The following is a 21,152-nucleotide window of genomic DNA, read 5'->3' on the forward strand; positions in this document are numbered from 1 at the left end:
AAGGGAGCTTGACAGTTGGTTCAGTCATGATAGTAACACAGTACTTTTAATAAACTCCGAAATAGCCTTGTCAAAAAGAGACTTAGAGCCTAATTTAAGCAGTTTATTTTCTGACAAATGAAGTATGGCTTTGTGGCATAGCAAGAAAAATTTCAGGCCTAATGCATTTCTCTTCTCACTGTACCAACTGCCTCTAGCACAAAATTGGGGTAATAATTATCTTTGTGTCTAGAAATGTAAAATAATCCAAAGGAAGTCTTCCGCTGCCCCTGAAATTCCATTTGAGGGAACTTAATGCACAAGAAAGCATTATGTTCAGGGAAAGGAATTTGCCGTTTATATAAGATCACAGTGTTCTTACAGTACCTCGCTGCTACACAGCATGTGGTGCCTTGTCCCAATTCTATTGTTAGATCATATTGGCTACAGCTCCACTCTTCTATAATGTACCAGATACTGTTAGGAGTGGAGGGACAGAATCAGGAAATAGCCATCTTAATTACAAAGTTTTGATTAAAATTTGCACTGGAATGGGTGCAAAAACATATTCCTAGGGCACTTACAAGACAGTGGAAGGTTAATTTAATCTAAATAAAAGTCTTTCTTGTATGGATGTGATTGTTCTAGGTGAAACGTGCTTTCCTGGACTGAATAAGAGAATACAAAATTTAGAACCTTCCTTCCTTTTGATAGGATGTATTTTGCAAAATACTGAAAATAGGTTATAAAAATTTTTACCATAGCTTTGTGTTAGAATGGGCTAAATTAGTTGTAGCTCGTCTATCCTCAAATTCCTCCTGATGTCCCATTATCTGGGGATCATTGGACAGATCATTGAACTGGCCCTGAAAGTTATCATATCACAGTTACTTAGGAAGTGCTTATCGCATAAGCACCTGTAGTGTTTAACACTACTCTGAAAAATCTTTAGGATTGTCTATGAATCAGTTGTTGGACTTAGAACCTCAGGTCTTGAAGGATTACAGAGCAGATATATGTGGATTTCTTTAACTTGATTTAAATGCAAAAAGCTCTCCAGTTAGCTGGAATTTTAATGTAGCGGGCTGTTTTATCTTACAGGAAACTCATCATTCTCAGCAGGTTCAGCCTGCTCTGCTGAAAGCACGGTTCAGAAGTTCAGATGCCACCACACATAGCATGCTCCTAGCAGGTATGAGCCAAGAGGAACAGAGTTGCTCTCATGGACTCTAACTTAGCTGATGTACATGCGTGATTAAACAACATGACTCCCTTAGTTGTGTTGGAGTAAAAACCTTTGCATTTGCATTTCAATATGTACACTGAAAAAATTATCTGGAAGCACATTTATGTATACCCATTACAAAGCTGCACTTAAATTTATATTCTAGTAGACTGGAGATGGGGACATGGGAAAGTTTGTTTCAAGATGTGCATGATGATAAACTTGTGTTGTTACAGATGCAAGGCTATAGCAAGGGCATAGTGCACAGTGACCAGGACATGATTGATCACAGAGAAGATGGCATAGCCCTATGAACCAGCGGCTTATACTGAGCTGTCAAATCACATGGCTATGCTGTGTTCTGCAGTTCATCTTATCCTGTCCTAGACAAGAACTTACCTTAGGGCCCTCCATGTCCAGAGTCACTCAGAACCCATCAATACTTGGAGAAAGGAAAAAACAGCATGGATAAAGGAGACTCTGAGGCAATAAAATACCAAGAGGGAAAAACAAAAAAATACCACTGGAGACAGAAAGCAGGCAGAGCAAAGGCCTGATTCTTATCTTTGATAAGAGAACACGCATTATTTCTGCATATTTTGAACTTACGGGCTCTAATCACAAACATAAGTTTACAAAATTCAGGGTGTTGTGAGCCCACACTTTGGAGAGCAAAACTGAATGGAATAAAAGAGAAATGTAACAAGGAAGACATAAACATGTAATGTATTCACACCTGTCGTGCATTTACTACTTTCCTTTGATTGATCAGAAGATACGCTTAAAACTCACATTTTCTCTTCCGGAATTCAGTAGAAAGATTGATCATGAGGAGTTATTCTATATGGTGGTAGGAACTCACAGAAAGACTTTTAAAAACGTAAACGCTGTCGGAAACTGTTATAAGAATGCCAGCAGTAAAAGCTGTTAGAAGTACAAAACAAGCTGTTAACAATCCTTACTATTAATTATAAGTGTTTTATTATGCAAGAAAACAACACCGTCTACTGAGGATGTCAGAACATCCGAGGCTTACATGTTTGTACTTTTCACCTAATTCCAGCTTCTTTGACAGGAATGGTCTACTTTCAAAGCTCTTTCTTACATTGAGAAATTTTACAGTCAATGCAATTCAGCCAGCAATTTTCCCTAATTGCAGTGACGGGCTGCGCAAGGGTTAGCTACACATTTGGGTTTCCACAGACTAGTCCTCTTCATCCTTACATTAATTTAGAGGAAATGGATATTTTGAGAACTGTAGTAGTAATTCTTTATTAATAGAAATTAGTACTTACACTCTTTTTTAAGGATCTGCAAGCTAGCCAGCCCCACATGGAGACAGCTTTGTGTTTTTCTTCTCTGAGGATATTTGGGTACTGTAAAATATGAAACAGAGTTCACACTCATCCTGAGCTGTCAGAACTTAAATCAAGTGCCTCAAAAGCAACGGGATGAAATAATGCTACGTGATCAGTAACAGAAATGACATGTTGCTAAAATATCACCATATGTTACTATTTTGTATACTTCAAAAAGCAGCATTCTAGCCTTTAGAGGATGAAAAAAAAGACATCTGTTTGGCTTTCAAAATGTCATTTTTAATTCCCCACCCATTAGAAAAATGAAAATTTCAAGTTAGTTCAGAAAGGCGTCATGTTTGCCTTTTAGTGAACAGTACTTTGTCAGACAAAAACTAGAAAAAGTTCTGACAACTGGAAGCTGTCAATGTGATGAACCAAACAGCCTGACATCTATTTCTATCTCTAACTTTTATGATCTGAGAAAAGATATCTTTGCAACTATGTGCATTTAAGACCACTGATTTCTGAAGTGCTCATTCTCTGCCAAATTCTAAGCAATGATGGATAGTATCAAAACAAAACAAAACAAAACTGCAAATCTCTAATTGCTTCAGATATATGGATTAAATGTCTCTTATTTTACTTGATGTTACAGATGAGGATGAATCTTTTAGAGATCCACCCTTGGGACTGTGAGGGACCATGGCCTCCAACCAATGACTGATTCTCTGACAAATACGAATCAATGCCACATCGCAAAAAAGAAATAAGGTGAAGGGTTCATCCAGAATCACCACAACTGAACTGATGGAGTGGTAGGAAGTGAAGAAGTCCCGATAATTATTTTTCAGTCATTCTTGTAGTTAGACAGGTAAAAATAATAACTTTTAGTCCCCTTAAAAGTAATTTTGAGGAAGCCATGTTTTATAGGTAAACAAGAAAATAACTGCAAGGCACACAAAATAGGATTAAAAGACTTTGTGACATAACGAAATACAGGTAAATCCTCTGTGAGGGCTCCTTGTTGATTGTTTGGTGCCCACTGGAAGACTGTGAGCCATATTTGTACTATTGGTTGTCATAACAACCCTTTAGCTTGTCAAACCGATGGGTCTGCAGGTGGTTCCCATCATACCCAAGCACTGAACTCTTGACAGCTTTATGACTAAATCAGACCCAGAGAATGAGATTACTATGTAAGGCATGAAGTCCTGTACAGTAGGATATCCTCACTTCCCGTATAAGTATTGGACCATATCAAATGTACTGCTGCAGCCTTTTCTGAGGGAAGTTGAAGCATATGACTACATGACCACATTTTGATCCATACCTGAAAGGGTTATATGCCTTAAGATTTCCAAATATGTGTTTACATTCATGCACCTAAATTCATAGGTAGCAATTAAATAAACGTCCTGATTTTCAGAAGTGAATTCATTTGATCTTTGTAGTGCTCACAGTCAGCAGCCCTTAAGCTGCATCGTGTAGAAGAGCCTGTTTTTTTTAATAAGTGTGTTACAGAAGACTCTATAGATTCATTTTTAAGTGTTTTGCTCTTTATTAAAGTTCTAGATAGGATTATGCATAACATGAAACTCTAGGACAACCTTTGGTTAGATTTAAGCCTATAATTCCACTTTGATTCAAATATCTTAAAATACGCTAATAAGGGTTAGCCTGCTCAGTTTCAGTCCTCATTCAGGCATGTACAACTAGATCGTCATTTGTGTTTGACTGTCCTAGTGACAGCATGTGCAAGGTTATGTTATTTATAGCTTTGCCTTCAGACCAAGTACAATTAGAAGAGAGATAAGGATAGGATTAGCTAATTCACTCTTAATAAAGCTCCAGTCTGTATATTTACCTGCACAGAAAGTATCAATTAAAATGCAGTTTATTTCAGTTAACTGAAAATAGGTAAGTTTAAAAAAATTAGAGCACAAAATAAATGAGAAGACTTTATACTTGTTACACAACAAGGAACTGATAATCTTTCTGCCTTTCCTGAGAGAGAGTCCAGTAGCTTTATGTGAGATGACTGTTACTATTTGTTTTATTGTGGTGCTTGAAGGCTCCAGCTAAGATGAGGGTCCCACTGTGCTGTACAGAAAGAGCGAGGCAATCCCTGCCCCAAAGCATTTACAGTTTCACAAATTTAGGTTCAGCACTCTGAAATTAGGGTCTCTAGTGAGTAAAGAATGACTCAGTGAGACTGAGTCTCTCACTGCCTTTCTGAACACGGTTTGTCTCTTAAAAGGTGGGATCTCTCTAATCTTTTCTTCCCCTGAGAAATTACCTTTTTTATGACCTCAAGTTTTCTGATGATTTCTTTTCCAGAGAAGTTGAGATTTAGACTCGTTTTGTCTGCAGCCATTTCTTTAAATGAGGCCATTTCCACGTGAAGGAAGATCTCATAACTACTCACTTTGCACATGCCTACTCATCTCCACGGGACACTGAAGCTTCTGTACTGTGAGCCAAGAGCAGCCTTTTAGCATTTCCTTGTTAGAATAAAACCTATCATGTAACTGTAAACTGACGGCCTGAGTCAGAGAAACCCGATTTGTTTTTTTCTAGGGAAAGGCTAAGGAGAATCTATACTGGTCTCTCTGGCTTTCTTACTGGGACTAGTTGCAGGGACTGAACAAAGCTTATTACTCTACACAAGGAGAGACCTCTCACTGTCTCCTAAGATTTGGCCCTCAGACTTCAGCTTTCTACAAGTACTCTCGCTACACTTATTAGTCTTGACTTAGAGCCAAGGCCAGACTTTTCTGGAAATGCGTATATTTTTTGTTTGATCCAGTTAATGACCCTATTAATACAACATTGCCGCAAATGTCTCGTAGTCATAAGCACTCTCCTTTCAACAGTCATATGAAGAAAGGAATAGTGTGATACATGCTGCTGTGTACTTACAGAGCCTCCTTTTTATAGATCATGAAAGTAGCTCCTGGACTCCAGGTAAGATACATGGCATTTTGTTTGGGTGGTAATTATGTACTAGCTGAAGAAAATACTATACACTGATGCTTTCTGTGGGAATTTAGACTGCATTAACTTTTTGGCCGTGGCCTAACACTATTTTTGGAAACTTTATTTAAAAGAATCCAGGAAATCAGTAATCTTAGTGATGGCTTCTATTAATGAAATGCAAGTGATTTCAGTTTGTTTAGCTGTCTTGTATGTGAACACTAAATAGGAAAGATTTTCAGAGTGTGGCCAGGTTACAACATGCTTAACTAGCAGAGGTAGCTTTCAACAGGCGATCTTTCTATCTCCATGTGATTAAGGCCTTTCTCCTTCAAAACCCACCAGGCCAGATTCACTTCTTCCGTTTTCCTTGTGACCTTAAACAAGAGTATCTTCTGGGGCCCCAGGGTTCAGAACACATGAACGGACATTTACGTAGAAGGGAGAGTGGTAGCCCTGAAGGGTCGTCTTTCTCCACTAGATTTAACTTTGGTCAGGCTACAGGCCTATCACATCCCTGCCTATTGTCAGATCTGTTAAAAGTGGATCCTCGGATCCTAATTTTTCATATTATCTAGTGAGGTATTTACATCAGATCTTTTCATAAGGGAGCTTTCCATCCCCTTTCCTCGCATATCTGAGCTCCCCCCACAAGGATGGGCACAGGCTAATGCATAAAACAGAGAAGCAGTACTGAGGATATCCAAAACTGCACTCGTAACAACATTACCTTGGGTGTTTATTTCAGGATTAGGCAAGGGACTTCTCTCTCTGCCACGTGTTTTTCCTCATTTGTTGAATAGAGAGAGTCAGTTTAGTCTACTTATATCCTTTCATACTCTGGGAAAGACAGCCCTGTAATTTACAGTGAGTTGTGTTTAGTTTTGCCTGAGAGTTTGTTTGCCCTTACAGCATTAAAATAGTTTGCTTGAGGTTATGTCTCCTTTTAGGAAAGTTTCTACTAAACCTTTAACTGGAATTAAAAGCATACTAAGAGGTATCTTGCACTTGTTTATTTCAAGATATGCTTACTATTCCTAATACTGATATTTTTAAACTACTGCCAAACTCTTCTGAAAGAAGATTGAGATTCTATACAAGGAAGAAAAATGTTGAATACTTACTATCAGAGGAGACAATGCAATGAAGTGCAAGTCAAGTATCTAGCCAGAATTAAAAAAAAAACCAACAACTAATATTGAATTCTTCCCTTTGCCTCGCCCTTAAAGGCTCACCCCCTAGGAAGGCTTGCTGGGAAAAAATTGTCCTCTCTATATAAGGGCAAAAAACAAACAAACAAACCCCTTTTATTAGAAGGATTAAGGTCAGAAAATGTTCTAGTGAATACCTGGAGATTTTGATACAGTAATTTTTAGGATTTGCTGTTAGTCTGTTCTAAAATGAAGTTTGTTTTGCATGCTCTGCTGTTGGACATAATATTGTTTTCCTTTTCCCACAAGTAGGTAACTAGGACTCACTAAGAACTATTTTGTAGCTATAACATTTTTTAGAGCTGTACGGAGGATTTAACTATAATACCTCACTCCTAGAAGGTCTTCTGACTACTTGTGAATAGAAAGAAAGCTGAAGAATTGTAAAATAAAGTTTTTGTCTCTTGCATTTTCATAGCCTTCAGCCAAATATGTTGCCTAGGTGCATTAAGAAATCTAAGCAAGTACCGTGCAAGGTAATAGGAAAGCCTAACAGAGCAATCTGGCAGCTAGATTTGCGAACAACGTTCAGGTGTTGCAGTAAGTTATTTTAAGAGAATGAATAATGTTAGTACACTAACTGCTCCAGGGTCAGTCCAGGCTCCTCCCAAGGTATATGTAGTCATCCAAAATGAAATTCATAAAGGTCAGTGTGCTGTGGTTGTTGGTCCTTAGGTGGAGGAAGAGCTGAGGAGTATTACTTTTAGCTTCAGTTAGCTGCTGGGAAACACTGTCTTCCTTCTGAACCTCCCTATCTGAAGGTATCTAAACCAGTCACTTTGTTTCACCTTCTCTGCCTACACAACAGACTTAAGTTAAAATCGTTATTCTGGCTGATTCAGATGAGCAACCTCACCGCACATTTTCCATATTCTAGTTTGGCAGACTACATGTGGCTGGTGGCTCCCTCTGAACTGGACTGTTTTGTATAACTAATAACATGTTCTCTTTGAGATGAGAGTCTAACATCAGTGCTTTTAATCTCAGGCTGCTGCTCTAACCCTTCCGTTACAGAAATTCTATCGTTCACCCAAAAATACTTAGTGATTTGAACTAAAGAACAGTCACAACAGGGGACTGAGAGGCTTCTCATCTCTCCTGACCTTCTAGCTACAAAATTTTCTAACCACTAGACTTCTTGGATTGTAAAGATGTCTGCACCCATTTTGCACAGGTGTTGATTGTGCCTAAAGAATTAGGTCACCTAAGCAGGAAATACTTATATTAGGACTCTTGCTTTGGATTCTGCCAAAGATCCAGGTCTCATCTGTGAGACAATGTGGCTTCGTGCCAGAGCACTGGTGGGAAGTGAGGTTCCCGGAGAATGGAGGTGCAAGCTGGTACGTCTTCATGGAGACCGTGGGCGCTAGATGTGGACAAATCAGTAGCTTTGGGAATGTGTGATCAGTTCCTTGCCTGTCATATGGAGATGAGGGTATTTTTGTACATTAATGAGCTGCTGTAAGGGTGAATATGTTGAAGAGCGTCAGAGATTCATGTGCTGTGATGGGTCTTTCAGGGAGAAATAGCCAGCTTCTGCTTATTGTGTAAACTCCCACAACATTGCTACGTGTTTTTACTTAATAATAGTAAAATAATACCTTGCTCTTTTCAGCGTTTGACCTTCAAGAACCACACGGAAATACTGCTAGCCCTATTTCAGAGATGGTGAAACTGAAGTATGAGGTGGTGAAGTGGTTTGTCTGATGTGGCCCGGCAGGCTGCTAGTCAAGTTAGCTGCGAAGGAAGCCTAGGTTTCTTGAGGTGCATTCCTATTCCAGAGTGTGTAGAGGGTGAATTAACATGGCAGGATTTAGCCTGTCAGAAACGACTTGGTCTCACAAGCTGTTCCACGATCTCAGACGGTGAGACTGGAGCCAAACTGAAGTTCTTATGATCTGTTTCTTCCAGTCTTTGAGCTGAGCACTGCCCAGAAGGGAAGCTGCTGGAGATTTCTATCTTGTAAGTGTGCTAAAAAGTTAATTTTTCTGTTTCTTAAAAAGAGGCTTTTATCTGCATGGAAACCATTAGTGCAGCGTATTGAAGTGTGTGGCAAATCACTCATGGTACACTACTCACGGTTTGGGGAGCTCTGTTCTTACAGGTCTGATTCTTCCCTATTGCTTTTAAGGAAAAGTGAAGTTATGAAAGTTTTATATCATTAGAAGCAGCACTCCCATACAGCCTGAACAAGCAAATATCATACAACATGGAAGTGGGTTATAGTAAGAGAAAAGGAAGTAAAAATTATGGGAATGAGGTTGTGAATTCTTGCACATAAAAATGTCTCAGGGAAAGTCCAAGGGAGATTTGAAGAGGAGGGCTGCCTATTCCAAATCATGGTCTGAAACATACTCTGCAACCTAGCACGAACAATTGCCTAGGCACATCTCTAGCGAGTGAAGGTGCATCTCAAGGGCCAAGCGTACCCATCAGCAAATTCTGTACTTACACCTGGCATTGAACAAATATTAGAGGTCAGCGGGAGCCATTGCATGTCAGCACGTATAGATTATATAGGATGCCATCCACCAAGATGTACGTATGGAACTATGGAATATGAAAATGAAGTGCACACTTAGCACTACTTACCTCTTTTTGAAAAAAACTGGTGTTACCAAATACAGGAAAATATCATCTGTGCAATATTGATTCAGTGACCCAATGGTTATGCTCTCAGCCAAGATCCTAAATTAAAGTAATGTGTCAAGATGCACGTACTATTGAGCAGAGCCAAAAGCTGCACTCTCTTTAAAGGACTGCATGCTAGCACAAGCTGTGTGGCATGAATACAGGTATCTGTCATGTCAGTACAATGGGACAAGTATAACTGTGTCCTCTCAAATATCTCAACACACTGGAACAGCTTATCCCTGAAAATTTGAATGTCTTCAAGTCTGCAGCAGTTATTTGTCATTGGATGCCCACTGGACACGATCCAACAACATATAGGTAGATAGGATTTCCTCAATGTATTTCTCTTATGAATCCATTCCAATATAATGACTTCCAGAACAGTGAATATTTATAGTACTCTCTGTGAAGATGCAATGCTTGATGCTTACATGCACTCTTTGACAATCACCAAATTTTCTGTAGTCCCCATGTAGTGGGCCAAATTTTTGAAGTAGTTCATGTTCTCCAATACTCAGCCCTCGGACACAACTGGAAAACACTTGGAAAAAGTGCTCACTCAGCAGCTAACCACTCCCATAGTGGAACAGATGGCCAGATTTCAAAAAACCCCTCCTGACACATATTGAAATACACTTCTTTTCTCTATATTTATTATGCAGAAGAAATCTAAAAGTAAATTCAGAGGTTCAAAACACATTTTTAGACCTTGATGTTCCAAACTGACCCATGCCTAATTTTGTTCTAGTTAATCTGAATTTTTTTACCACAGTTTTGAGTACTTATGAAGATCTGAGAGCAAATTCTGATATGTATTTGGTAACTAACCTCATCTGAAAGTACAGTTCTAGTTGTGTTTTCTAAGTTCTTGTGAACATTTTAACCTGTATCACTTTGCCTCAATGTAAATTTTCTGAAACACTTTATTGATGATGAAAATTTCATACCATTGCATTGCTATACTGAGTGTTATTTCAGGAGTTGATAAAGAAAGAAATTTCAATTACTGGTGCTAAAAAAAAGGAAAACAAGGTGGTTCATCTGAAATGATCCTCAGGCATGAGAATGTTGTAAGTAGACCTAAATGTTGCTGATGAAATGAAAACTTACTGGCTTCTTATTTCAGTTTGAAAATTGCCTAAAGCTGCAATGTAAGTATTGCTTCCTATCTGTGTGACTCCAGCTCTTTACTGACAACTATTCTTAGCTGCTCTTGGGCTTCAAAGGTTCCCTTTTCTCCTGTATTTGGTAGCAGAATACAAATTTAGAACTGTGTAATCTCTTTTGACTACTAATCCATACTCAGAAAACGTAATGCATTTTTAGACCTCTGCAAGAGCCTAGAAATGATTTTTGAAGACTGGAAAGCAGATTTGTAGTGTGAAAGATCGGTCTTCCGGTGAGCTTGTTATGGTTCTTACAATGCCTTGATTTGAAAATGTAAATGCAAAAGTAAGTAACATTAACATTAGAGACAAAGTGTCCAATTTAAACCTTTTTCAGATTAACTGGAACAAAATTAGGCATGGGTCAATTTGGAACACAAAGGTCTAAAAGTGGATTTTGAGTCTCTATATTTATTTTTAGCTTTCACCTGCATAATAAATATGGAGGAAAGAAATGTGTTTCAAAACTGAGTGTTAAGGTCTGGGTCATATGCTTAAAACAATATTACCGCAGTGTTTTAATCAACTTCAAGGAAACGTAAAAAATATCTGTTTTCTTTGCATATCTTCCCCATTATATATAGAAATCCATGTGATTTTAGAGAGGAGGAACAAAGTTGGTAATAAAACAATCCACACCAATGGATTTCAAAGCAATTTACCACTGTTTCAGAGGAACCTCAAAGCCCCCTGCCACAGCACGTAGCTGTCAGGGAGTCACGGTGCCCACGTGTCCTGAGCCCACCTGGGCTGCCAGTGGGACCTGATGGTGGATGTGCACTGCAGCAGACAGCAGCGCCTGGTGGCTGTGTCTGGCTCCCGGCCGTCCCTGGGCACTAGCTGGCCCAGCACAGAGGGCCAAGGAAGCCACCACCTGGGTCCTGCGAGGGGATAGCTGTCAGGATCGCTAGTTGGCTAGCTGTGCTGTTGTATTGCACCCACACGCTGCATGGAGCCTCATTGGACCAGATCTTTGCCTTCACATTTTGCTGATGATTTGCATGGTCAGCACCTCCTGAGCCGACTGAGCGCAGCCCTTTGAGTGAGGGCTGAAGACGTCTCAGTAAGTCATAGTCACTGGGAATCACTTCAGGTTTTATACCTGTGAATCCTTTTTCTTAGGACCGCTGCTCTAGTCAGTCAAGAAATCCTTCAAATCAGTGGGCTAGTGTCTAAGAGAGGAGCAGTCCTGCAACTATGGCTGTGCTGGATCAGGCCCAACAGCAGCAGCCGTAGTGAGAAGCCACTGTTTTAGCCACAGAGGTGTTCACTGCCCCTGCAGGTGCCCTGCAGCAAGGAGGGATGTGTGCTACCTGCAAGGCACTTAGGGACTGTCATATGACACTTAGGGACTGTCATATGGCAGTGGTGTCCCTCCAGGCCACTCTTTCTCTTCTGTTAGACCTTGTTAGATGCTTCTGAGAAACAGTTTGTACAATTTTTTTTTTTTTTTTTGAACTCCAGGAATGGTTTGGATAATGCTCTGAAATGTGAAGGTTTCTCTACTATCCTCTGTGAATTTCAAGTGCAATTAGAAGTTTACAGGAGCAGCACAAAAGCTAATCCATTTGGAGTCTTCTTGAGCAACTGGCCTGTTCTGATCTTGGGACAGTAAGCTTTACAGATTAAAGAAATATTGCAAGACTGTTGCTCTTCAGCATCATTGGGTCTCTGCTTCCCTGAAGACAGACCAAGAGGAGCAGCCTGTTCATGCTGTGTGGACACTTCCTGGGTAACTGTGGCCCAGCTGTGAGGAAAAAGCACTGTAGTGCTTGTGGGCTGGGATCACTGGTCAGTTGTGAAATCAGCCTGAACTGGGCTAAATGGCTACTGCTATTGGAGAATTTTTATTCACTAGCATTTATGCTCATTTTGCACTGGAGCAAAAGAGACGAACTGTCCAGAGAGAATCAGAAACCTATCACATTCAAAGCCCACTTGTCATATATCTTTCTGACTTGCTTATATGAAGAAAGCCGTGTCATACTCTGACAGCCCCAAGTTATTACAGCTAGGCCTATAAAGTGTAAGCAAAATTACTAACCCCCACGAACAGCAACCAGGCAAAAAAAAAAAAATTCCTGAGTCCAATTATTCCTTGTACATCTGAAACCTCCCCAAACTAATAAATGATAGTTGATTATACTGTGCCTGAGGGTTAACATTTTGGAGCTATTTCTGACCAGCTGGGGAAGAGGAGTGAGTTCCAAAACTGAGGAGCCTTTGCACAGTGCAACCTGCCGCAAGCCGTCTTTGGGTTGAAGGTGCACCAGGCCGAGCTCCCCTTTCTGCCAGTTGTTAGTGCCTCTGGGATCACGGCCTTTACAGACAGGTAGCTACAATTTTGGTCAAGGTCGCTCTGCTTTTGTAGCAGGAACTGGGTTATGCTTCCTCCTGCAGGGACAGACTGTGTTTTAGGCTAGGGCTTAGGCCAGCTAAGCAGTGTGGCTGACACAACCCTTTTGCATTCTCTGTTGTCTGTAACCGAGCATTTGCTCCTTGCTATTTCAGCACCCTCTGAGTGAGGGAGGTTGGTTAAAGGAAGGGGTGAAGCATTTGAAGAAAGCCAGATACCTCATGTGTTCCATCTGTGAGTCTAATTTCATCGTGTTCAGGTAACATCAAAATTGCAAAACAGTTCAACTGTACAGTAAAAGATTCAATGAGGATTTTTCTTAAATTATCAGTCTATATTCATCTGTAAGCGCTGTGTAAATCATGAAAGCATGGTGCTTATACAAAGGGTGATATGTTCAGTGCCCAGTAGATCTGCTTTATTCTGAAAAGGATTACAGGACATCTTAGAACTACTCAAGAGCAATTCTAGTGGCTTGTCCAGTTTGCTCACCAAAACCTAAACTTGCTCTCAGAAGTACCAGGAGGCTGTTTTAACGATAGAGTTGATAAGAGGCTGAGCATAACTGGTTAAAGTGTGGAGTGGCTCTCTTTGAGACATATTCAAGCACTTGGCAGTGTGAGGTGTCCATAGCAGGTGCTGGATTTGCTATAAATGGACAATTTATAAACAGAGCTGACAACTGGGAAAACAGAGCAGTGGGAATGCTGGCATTCCTGAGCCCGTAGCTGCTTTCCTATCAGATGGTCCCCGGCACAGTTAGTGATAGCTTCTGTGCTGAAAGGCAGCCAGTTGGCTTACATGCAAAAGAGTGCTACCTCAATGCATGTAAGAGCTACTGCTAGATGTTTTCAATAGGCCAATGCAATTAGATTTTACTTTTGTCCTTCCTTAGGCAACAGAATATTTTGGTTAATTCCTGCATTAACGGTCTTTACTGTCTGCATTTTCTAGAAGGGGGAACCCCAAAACCATTTTACTCAGATTGCTTTTAAATGTTATATAGGGTTTTGTCATTATTTGTGTAAACAGCTTGGCTAGACATATGTTTACATGTCACACATTTTTGGAACAAATTGTCTTCACCGAACAACCCTTAAATTAGACCAAAGCCTTCAGCAATTTAAAAATACAGAGCATCCTCCAAAGAAGCAGGGCTTGTGGGACTTATTTTAGCAAATCTAGCTGTAAGTGAGACACTGCAAGGCAGCCAGCTGAGAGCCAGGCGCCCAGCCCATCTTTCCACTACATTCACACTTCACGGATTAGATGATCCTTATTTTCATTTTGCTTCCTGAGGCTAAGCGACTCCAGCAGGAACACAAGCTTCCCACCCCTCCTTCCGTAGCTTCTGATTTGTTTTCTTTGATCAGAAACAAGCCAAGGAGCAGAAGAGAAAAGGAAAAATAATGCTAACTCCCTTTCTTCTTTTTTCCTCTTGCTTTGAGCAAGGAGATCATTTGGTCTGGGGAAGAGAAGAGCTCTGGGGTTTTAGCCCTTTCCCTCAAAGCATAGGTAGTAATGCAGATAATCTCACTTCTCATGATGTGCTTGCAAACTCACTGTTTCTTTACTTCAGTCAGGACTCTGTCTCCTTCTGTTTTGCACTTAGCTCTTCTCCATTCCTCTGTTTACTTCCACATTCTTCAAGAGTTCAGATATACAGAGAGCTACAATCCTTTTTTTGGAGTCCTGGCTCATAATGCTGCAAAAAACAGACTGCAGGATTTACCTTTTTCTTAACTCTGACATGTTCGTCTTAGCGCCATATCAATGGCAATTTTTCAGATGCCTTCTCCTTTCTACTGTTTTTCCTTCTTCATCCCAAAATGGGGCCTCTGCAATTCCTACCTGCTCTACTACTGTAGTAACTCACTTCCTTGTCAAAGCACCTGTTTAGAGCGTTGGAGACAGGTTCAAATCTTTGCTCCATCTGATTCATACTGAGAATTGGTTTAGGAGAGACTTTCTTCTGTTGAAGTTGATTCACACTGTGTAAGTAATTACATATTCATTGGGATAGAAAGAGAAGTTTTGCCCTAGGCAGTAAATCACTCACAGCAGGAGGTTTTTCACTTTCCGGGTGGAGTGAAGCTCTGAATATCAGCATATCTGTAATATCTGTGATTCCGCAGCAGGGGCTTGTACGTGTGCTCTCTCTTGCTTTCTCTTTGTCCAGAAACTCATTCCGGGAGCCAAAAAGCATTTATTGCTGCAGCTGATATTTTGATTTGCTGCTATTTTTGATTTTAGCAAAGATACATTTTCAGGCAATAACTGTTTCAAATAAAAGATTCCTAAGCTGTTGTAGATGTGCTAGCCAGGATACTGATGAGCTCTGACAGACACCAATTCAGAAAGAGTGATGGCAGGCTTTAATGATGGAAATTTGGATGGTTAGTACTCACGGTATTGCTCTCTCCCTAACTCTGCTATTTATAGTGCTAAATCAGTAAGGCCTTTAAACACAGCAACAGCCCTATGATTTAACAGGATCATTTACTTGCTGTCATTTCTGAAGATCCTTAAGTATTTTGCTGGGTTGAGGCTGTGGAGAACAGGCCATGAAGATTTTATCTGCAAGTTCACAGATGTGAACCCTGTGAAATATAGATATATTTGACCTCCTAATTTACCATGGATGTGGTGCTGTAGCGTATAACAGGTTATAGGCTGAACATTCGTGGTGTTGCCTACCATAATGTAACAGTGACATTAAATGCATGCTTAATTTTAAACATACGAGTAATATCTGCTAGCAGCAATTGCTGGTTTTGTGTTTTTGGGACTTGTTTTCAGTTTGGTGCTAGAGGCAGCAGGAAATCATTTAAAGATGTGCCTAAATTCAACCCTATTCTGTAAAGTTCTTCAGCGCATTCTAAACTTTAGATATATGTCGGCTAGCTTTTCCAAGTAGGATAATTTCTAGAACTGATAAAATTCCACTTGAGAAGCAGAATGACTATGATATTTTTTCATTCAGCCCATGTAGTACAAATCTGTGAACTCTTGTTGACTTTTTGGTGGTCTCATGCTGTCAGTGCTTCAATGTTCTTGGAATTTTAAGAATGCCTCAAAACAGGTTATAGTCAACCCTAGGAATTCTGCATTAGACCTCTCATATTAGCAGAAGAAGAAGAATTAATTATAAAACTAAAAGTTAGTGTTTGTTTAGACAAAAGTGATCAAGATACATGACTTTGTTATATTATATGTAAATAAATTACATATTTATTACATAATATAATTGCTTAATATAATTATATATTATATTTATTATTTTTATATATTAAAACATATGTAGCTTAAAAGCAAAAATCAGAACAGAAGTTTAAAAACAGATTGACAAAAGTAAAGTGAAAGAGCAATAAAAGTGAAAATGTAAAATTAAAAAGAAACTGTATTCCAAAGAAAATAAAGGATAATATAGAACAAAAGCTATTAAGTCATTAGTAAGTCATTAAATCAAGATAACTTATATGGGAACACTAAAAAATGCTTGTGGATCAATGCTGCTGATTTTTAATACAGTCTGGAACCCTGGAGATAGTCCAGAAGACTGCAAGGCAGTTAATGCCAATCTGATACTTAAAAGGAGAAAACAACTAAATACGCCCTGATCTTGATCTTAGGAAAAATGATGTAACAGTGGATACAGGTTTCAGTTAGTAAAAATGAGAGACATGGCAATATATTTTAAGCCCAGATACGCAAATCTGTGTTAAATCAATCTTCCCAAGGTAAGTGGCTATTTTTTTGAGATCATATACTATAGTGTTAAGTGTTAAGATAAAAAGGCATTTAATTTGGTTCTATGATATTTTTATTAAAGCATTAATAGCACATCAATGCATTAAATAGATCCAATATTCTACATAATATGTGTCAAATGTAATTCTATGTGAGGATTTACCAAGTAAGTGTACTTCTACTGGGGACTATAACGTTTTAGAATTTGATCAACGACTTGGAAAAAAATATAATATCATTGCAAATAGAATTCACTTTTGACATGAAGACTGGGAAAGGGAAGAAGATGGGCTGCTGATACAGAGCGCTCTGGCGGGCTCTGCAGTGTTGGCAGTGGGCAAGCAATGTGCATTTCCAAAAAGGCAAAAATAAGACCACGCATCTGAGCATAAACGCAAGCCAGGCTTAGAGAACAGGAAAGCAATCACTTGAAAGAGGACCAGGAAATTATGGCGGATAATCAGCTACACAGGAAATCTCAAATTAGAGCAAGAGGTTCTAATTGTTTTGTAGTCAAGGTCAAAGCCTGGGGGCAGAGCAGATCGGCAGCCTCCCTGCAGACAAGGCCTCCACTGCTTGTTCCAGCAAACCAGGAAGGACATAGCTCCCTCTCAGCTGTGTGGGGGGAATACTCCATCCCTACTCTGGCTGTGTGGGGCTGGCAAAGGTTATAGCAGGAGGTGCCAAACTGTCATCCACTGCCATAAGGCAGGCTGCGTTTCTGTCTCTATTTTGTGTTGGTGCAGCTCTTCTTGGAGTGTTAAGCCTTCTTTGAGTAGCCATATTCCAAGAGTGGTGTTGAAGAGGTGAAGGTGACTCGGAGAAGAGCTCTGAGAGCTAGTAAGGGACAGGAGAGCATACTCTACTGGCAGTCACTCCGGAAATTCCCCCTATCCAGTTTACTGAAGAGGAGGTTGCATCTTCTATCTGTCCTCCAACCTTCTTTCAGGAAGGCTCTGCTTATCCTCCAGTGCTACTTCAGAATGTTTTCTTACTTTTCTAGGTCTTTTCTGCCCTGATCCCTTGCTTCCTCAGACTGCTGCCCTGCTCCTCCAGCCAGCTGAGACTCCCCTCCACTCCCGGGCAGCTCAGGTCCTTCTTCAGCTTCTGCACTAGCTCTGGCACTCCTGCAGTACTTTGGAGCTTCCCCCAGTGCTCTCCCAGCACTGGAATACTCTTTGAGCTTTCCATGTCCTGTTTTTAGTTTTTTATTATTTTATTTTTCAAGTTTTTTAAATTAGGTAAGAAAAAAATCTCCATAAAATCTTGCAGGTGAACACACTTGGGAGAGAAACAGCTGTATGTGACAGTAATGGCAAGCGACTCCACCTTGGAGAAAGCGACTCTGCCTTGGAGAAAGCTAAGCAAGCTTAAAATGAGTATAGCTAGGTCATAAACTAAATTCAGTCAAGAAAATGTGTTTTTCTGTTTTCAAGTGGAGCTAGCAAGAACCACCAATAGTAATGTGAAGCTATGATAGTCAAGGGAATGATAGCACTGACATTGTCTTTTAGACTGATATCTAGCAAACTTCCTTCAGCAGTAACAAATTACCATATTCATTCATGTATTCATTCATTCATTACCTTGAATGAAATAATACATTGGTCGCTGCAGGTCAAAAACTATTCTGAACTGGAGCAACAAACAAATAACTGTCCCAAAGCAAATCCATAGTATGTAATTATCTGATGCCAAGATGCAGCAGTCGTTTGTCTTCTCTCTGGTAAGACTAAATTACTGATAAAATGTCATCACACTAGGAACACTTTTTCCAGGTAGCCAACAAGAAAAACTGAAGTACATGAAGAACATGTGGGTCTGTTAGAGCAGAATCAAGGGCTTAGTAACCAGCTAGACAATGCAAACTCAATGGGTTTGAATAAGTCAGGGCTTGCAGCTTTGCTACAGGTGTTGCTCCTCCAGGTTTTAGTGATTGACTTCATACTACCTTAAGTTTGATCTAGACAGTCTCAAAGATCAGTCAGGTCCTGTTATTAGCATTTTTCCCTGGAAAAAATATGAGGAAACAATGCATTCGTGACTCTTGTTCATGACGGTAGTGCAGTTCACTTTAGGTATTCAACTTTGGAGGAACAGGAAAGATAATATTGTCCCTGAACGAGTTTCTTGTGGAACCGTGCGGTTACATGAAGTAATGGGTTTAAATAGTACATTATATCTCTCAGCATCTCAGTATGTGAGAAGAGCTGATGGCATTGATGAATGTTAGGAGTGACTCTGATCCTACAAGCTGATTCTGCATCTAAATTAACTGAATCTGTAATTTTAGGTTTGAGAATAAAATAGCTTTTTATTTTTCTTGTAAGATAACAGCTTTTCAACTGTTCAAGTTCTTTTCAGACCTGTTGATTAGCACAGGGAAAAAAGGAGAAGGCACAGCAGAGGCTGCAGTTACCCAACAGATTGCGGATGCCCAAAGCACTCACAGAAGTTATCCCGGTGAGAAATGTCGCTGGGACACGAATGGTCCCAGCTTCCTGCGGGCTGAGGGTGAGTGTGAGAGCTCAGGTACACAAGGGCAGTTCCAACCCTAATGTACTCCTCTGTCTCTTCCATCACAGAAGCGTAAGAAATAAAATCAGAAGAGTGTAGGAGATCTTAAGGAAAGCACTGGGCATTGTCACACTTCAGTCTCAGACATTCAAGCAGCTGAATGTATCAGGCAACAGATATTTTCCTTAACTCACCCACTGCAAGAACACCAGCCTCTTCAGTATCTGGTCTTCTCCAGCTGGACAGCTGGGAAGAAATCCACCCCTGCTCCAAGATCCTCCACTAGTATGTCTGATCCTAGGATATCTCTATCTAAATATTTCTAGCGTGTTTAATTATTGAAGACAACCATTGAATCCTCTACTGCAGCAATATACATGCCAGCCTCTCCTTCTATGCCCAATACTTAGTCTGGCAGTTTTTGCTTTGGGAGTATTTTTGACCAGGTTACTCCAAGGAAATCTAGACAACATTCTTTAGCCCTGAGTAACCTTTTCACTGTGTGTCTGTAATCCTCCCATGGGAATATGTTGTTTTCCCTGTGGGGAATGCTAATTCCCCAGCACACACCATGTCTCACATGAGGCAGAGTGCTGGGCCAGGGAGCTGTAGCTGGGATCCTCTGTGATCTCCCAGTGATAACATTGAACTCACAGTTCCAGATGTCTTCTGAAGGGACCTTTCTACTTCAGCTTACAAATGGGCAGAAGTTGGGATGCTAAAGAAGGACTACCTGGGTAAACCAAATTCCCACTGTTAGCGTTCCTACGCCTGTTGCTGTCTTCATGATGCCTTGCACGTGAGTGAGCAGTAGAAGCAGTATGCCAGGTGTCTCATTTGCATTGCTTCAGTAACATGCTAGCCGGAGGCTAGGAGGGCTCAGATACTCTGTGCAGAAGAAAAGCCCGAATGGCTCCCAGTCAGCAACAGGAAGTCACGGGGGGGGGTTTTGACTTGGCAGTCAGGATTGTTTGAACATTCCTAATCCTGTTGTCCAGTTGCAGGAGGAGTGGGTAAGACAGCTTAGAGCATGCCTCTGTAAGAGCTTTCCTACCCTGAGAAGGAAAGAGAAATCCAAGTCCTGCCTCTTCTCTTGTTTGCTGCCCAAGGGAAAGGTGTGAGGAGTGCATATGCCCTGACCATTCCTAAGTCCAGCTCTCCTAGAGTTTGTCTTGGAAAGACCCTAGAAGAAGCTGAGATAAAAGCTGAGGTGGAATTTATTACGGTGCTGTAGTCCAGACTTTGTCAAGAAAGTATGCTGGATTTGTATAGCTGCCTGCCTGGTGACAGGTATCCTCAGTTATACATGAGGGCTGCTGTTCGTAGGAGGCTCTTTGGAAATACTTTTATATTTATGAGCAAACATTTGCTATTACAGGTCTGAACAAGTCCAAGGAACATAATCACCTAGCAGTGTGAAACCACTGTGCGTTGTGTCAGAAATAAAGCTGGACATAGTTTCAGAGAGTGAGTGCCCATCTCTCCTTTGACCATCTTGTTCCCCTACTTCTCAAATCATAGCGCACACCCTTTCTCTCTACGGGTTTTAGGAAGTGCTGTGCTTACTTACAGGGCTCTAACTGTGTGCATTGAACTCTGCTTAAAATCCTGCCCTGCACATACAAATGAGACACAGCCCTAGGGCACCTGGCAATATGCCACCGAAGGCCTCTGACTGTGCAGCTGATGTCCCAGTGTCCTAAACTGTGCTGCATCCTACTGGGCCACCAGTACTTGAAGGACAGGCTTTGTTTTAGGGTTTTGCCTCATGAATAGTGATTTGTTCTGTGGCGACTTCACAGTTGTTTTTCAATGGGCTGGCATGTGACAACATGATGTCTCCAGTCAGTCTGGGGCCTTCCAAACCTACAGCCATGACAAGGGAATATTTATATCTCACACGTACAGCAGGCCAACGTTTTCTAAGTTATCTTGGCTCTTCTTCCCACCCAAAAAGTGTCCTGTATCCACTGGCTCTTATGAGAGGGGAGGGAAATAGGAACTGACGTAGAGTTAGTCGGATACCCTTTCGTCCTTTCC

At 40.5% G+C, this 21,152-nt stretch overlaps 1 protein-coding gene across 2 annotated transcripts in view; it reads right to left on the reverse strand.

Moving 5' to 3' along the window:
* Positions 1 to 21,152, reverse strand: part of LOC138064455 (mitogen-activated protein kinase kinase kinase 1-like) — a 107,682-nt gene that overhangs the window by 82,353 nt on the left and 4,177 nt on the right. The window contains exon 3 of one of the 2 annotated variants that reach the window (XM_068927168.1): positions 2,500 to 2,580. The exons of the other annotated variant lie outside the window; for it this stretch is intronic. Coding sequence (XP_068783269.1) covers positions 2,500 to 2,580 — 81 coding nt within the window. The remainder of the gene's footprint in view (positions 1 to 2,499; positions 2,581 to 21,152) is intronic. 2 annotated transcript variants of the gene reach the window in all.

Source organism: Struthio camelus, chromosome Z (genome assembly GCF_040807025.1).
Source record: "Struthio camelus isolate bStrCam1 chromosome Z, bStrCam1.hap1, whole genome shotgun sequence".
Lineage (NCBI taxonomy): Eukaryota > Metazoa > Chordata > Aves > Struthioniformes > Struthionidae > Struthio > Struthio camelus.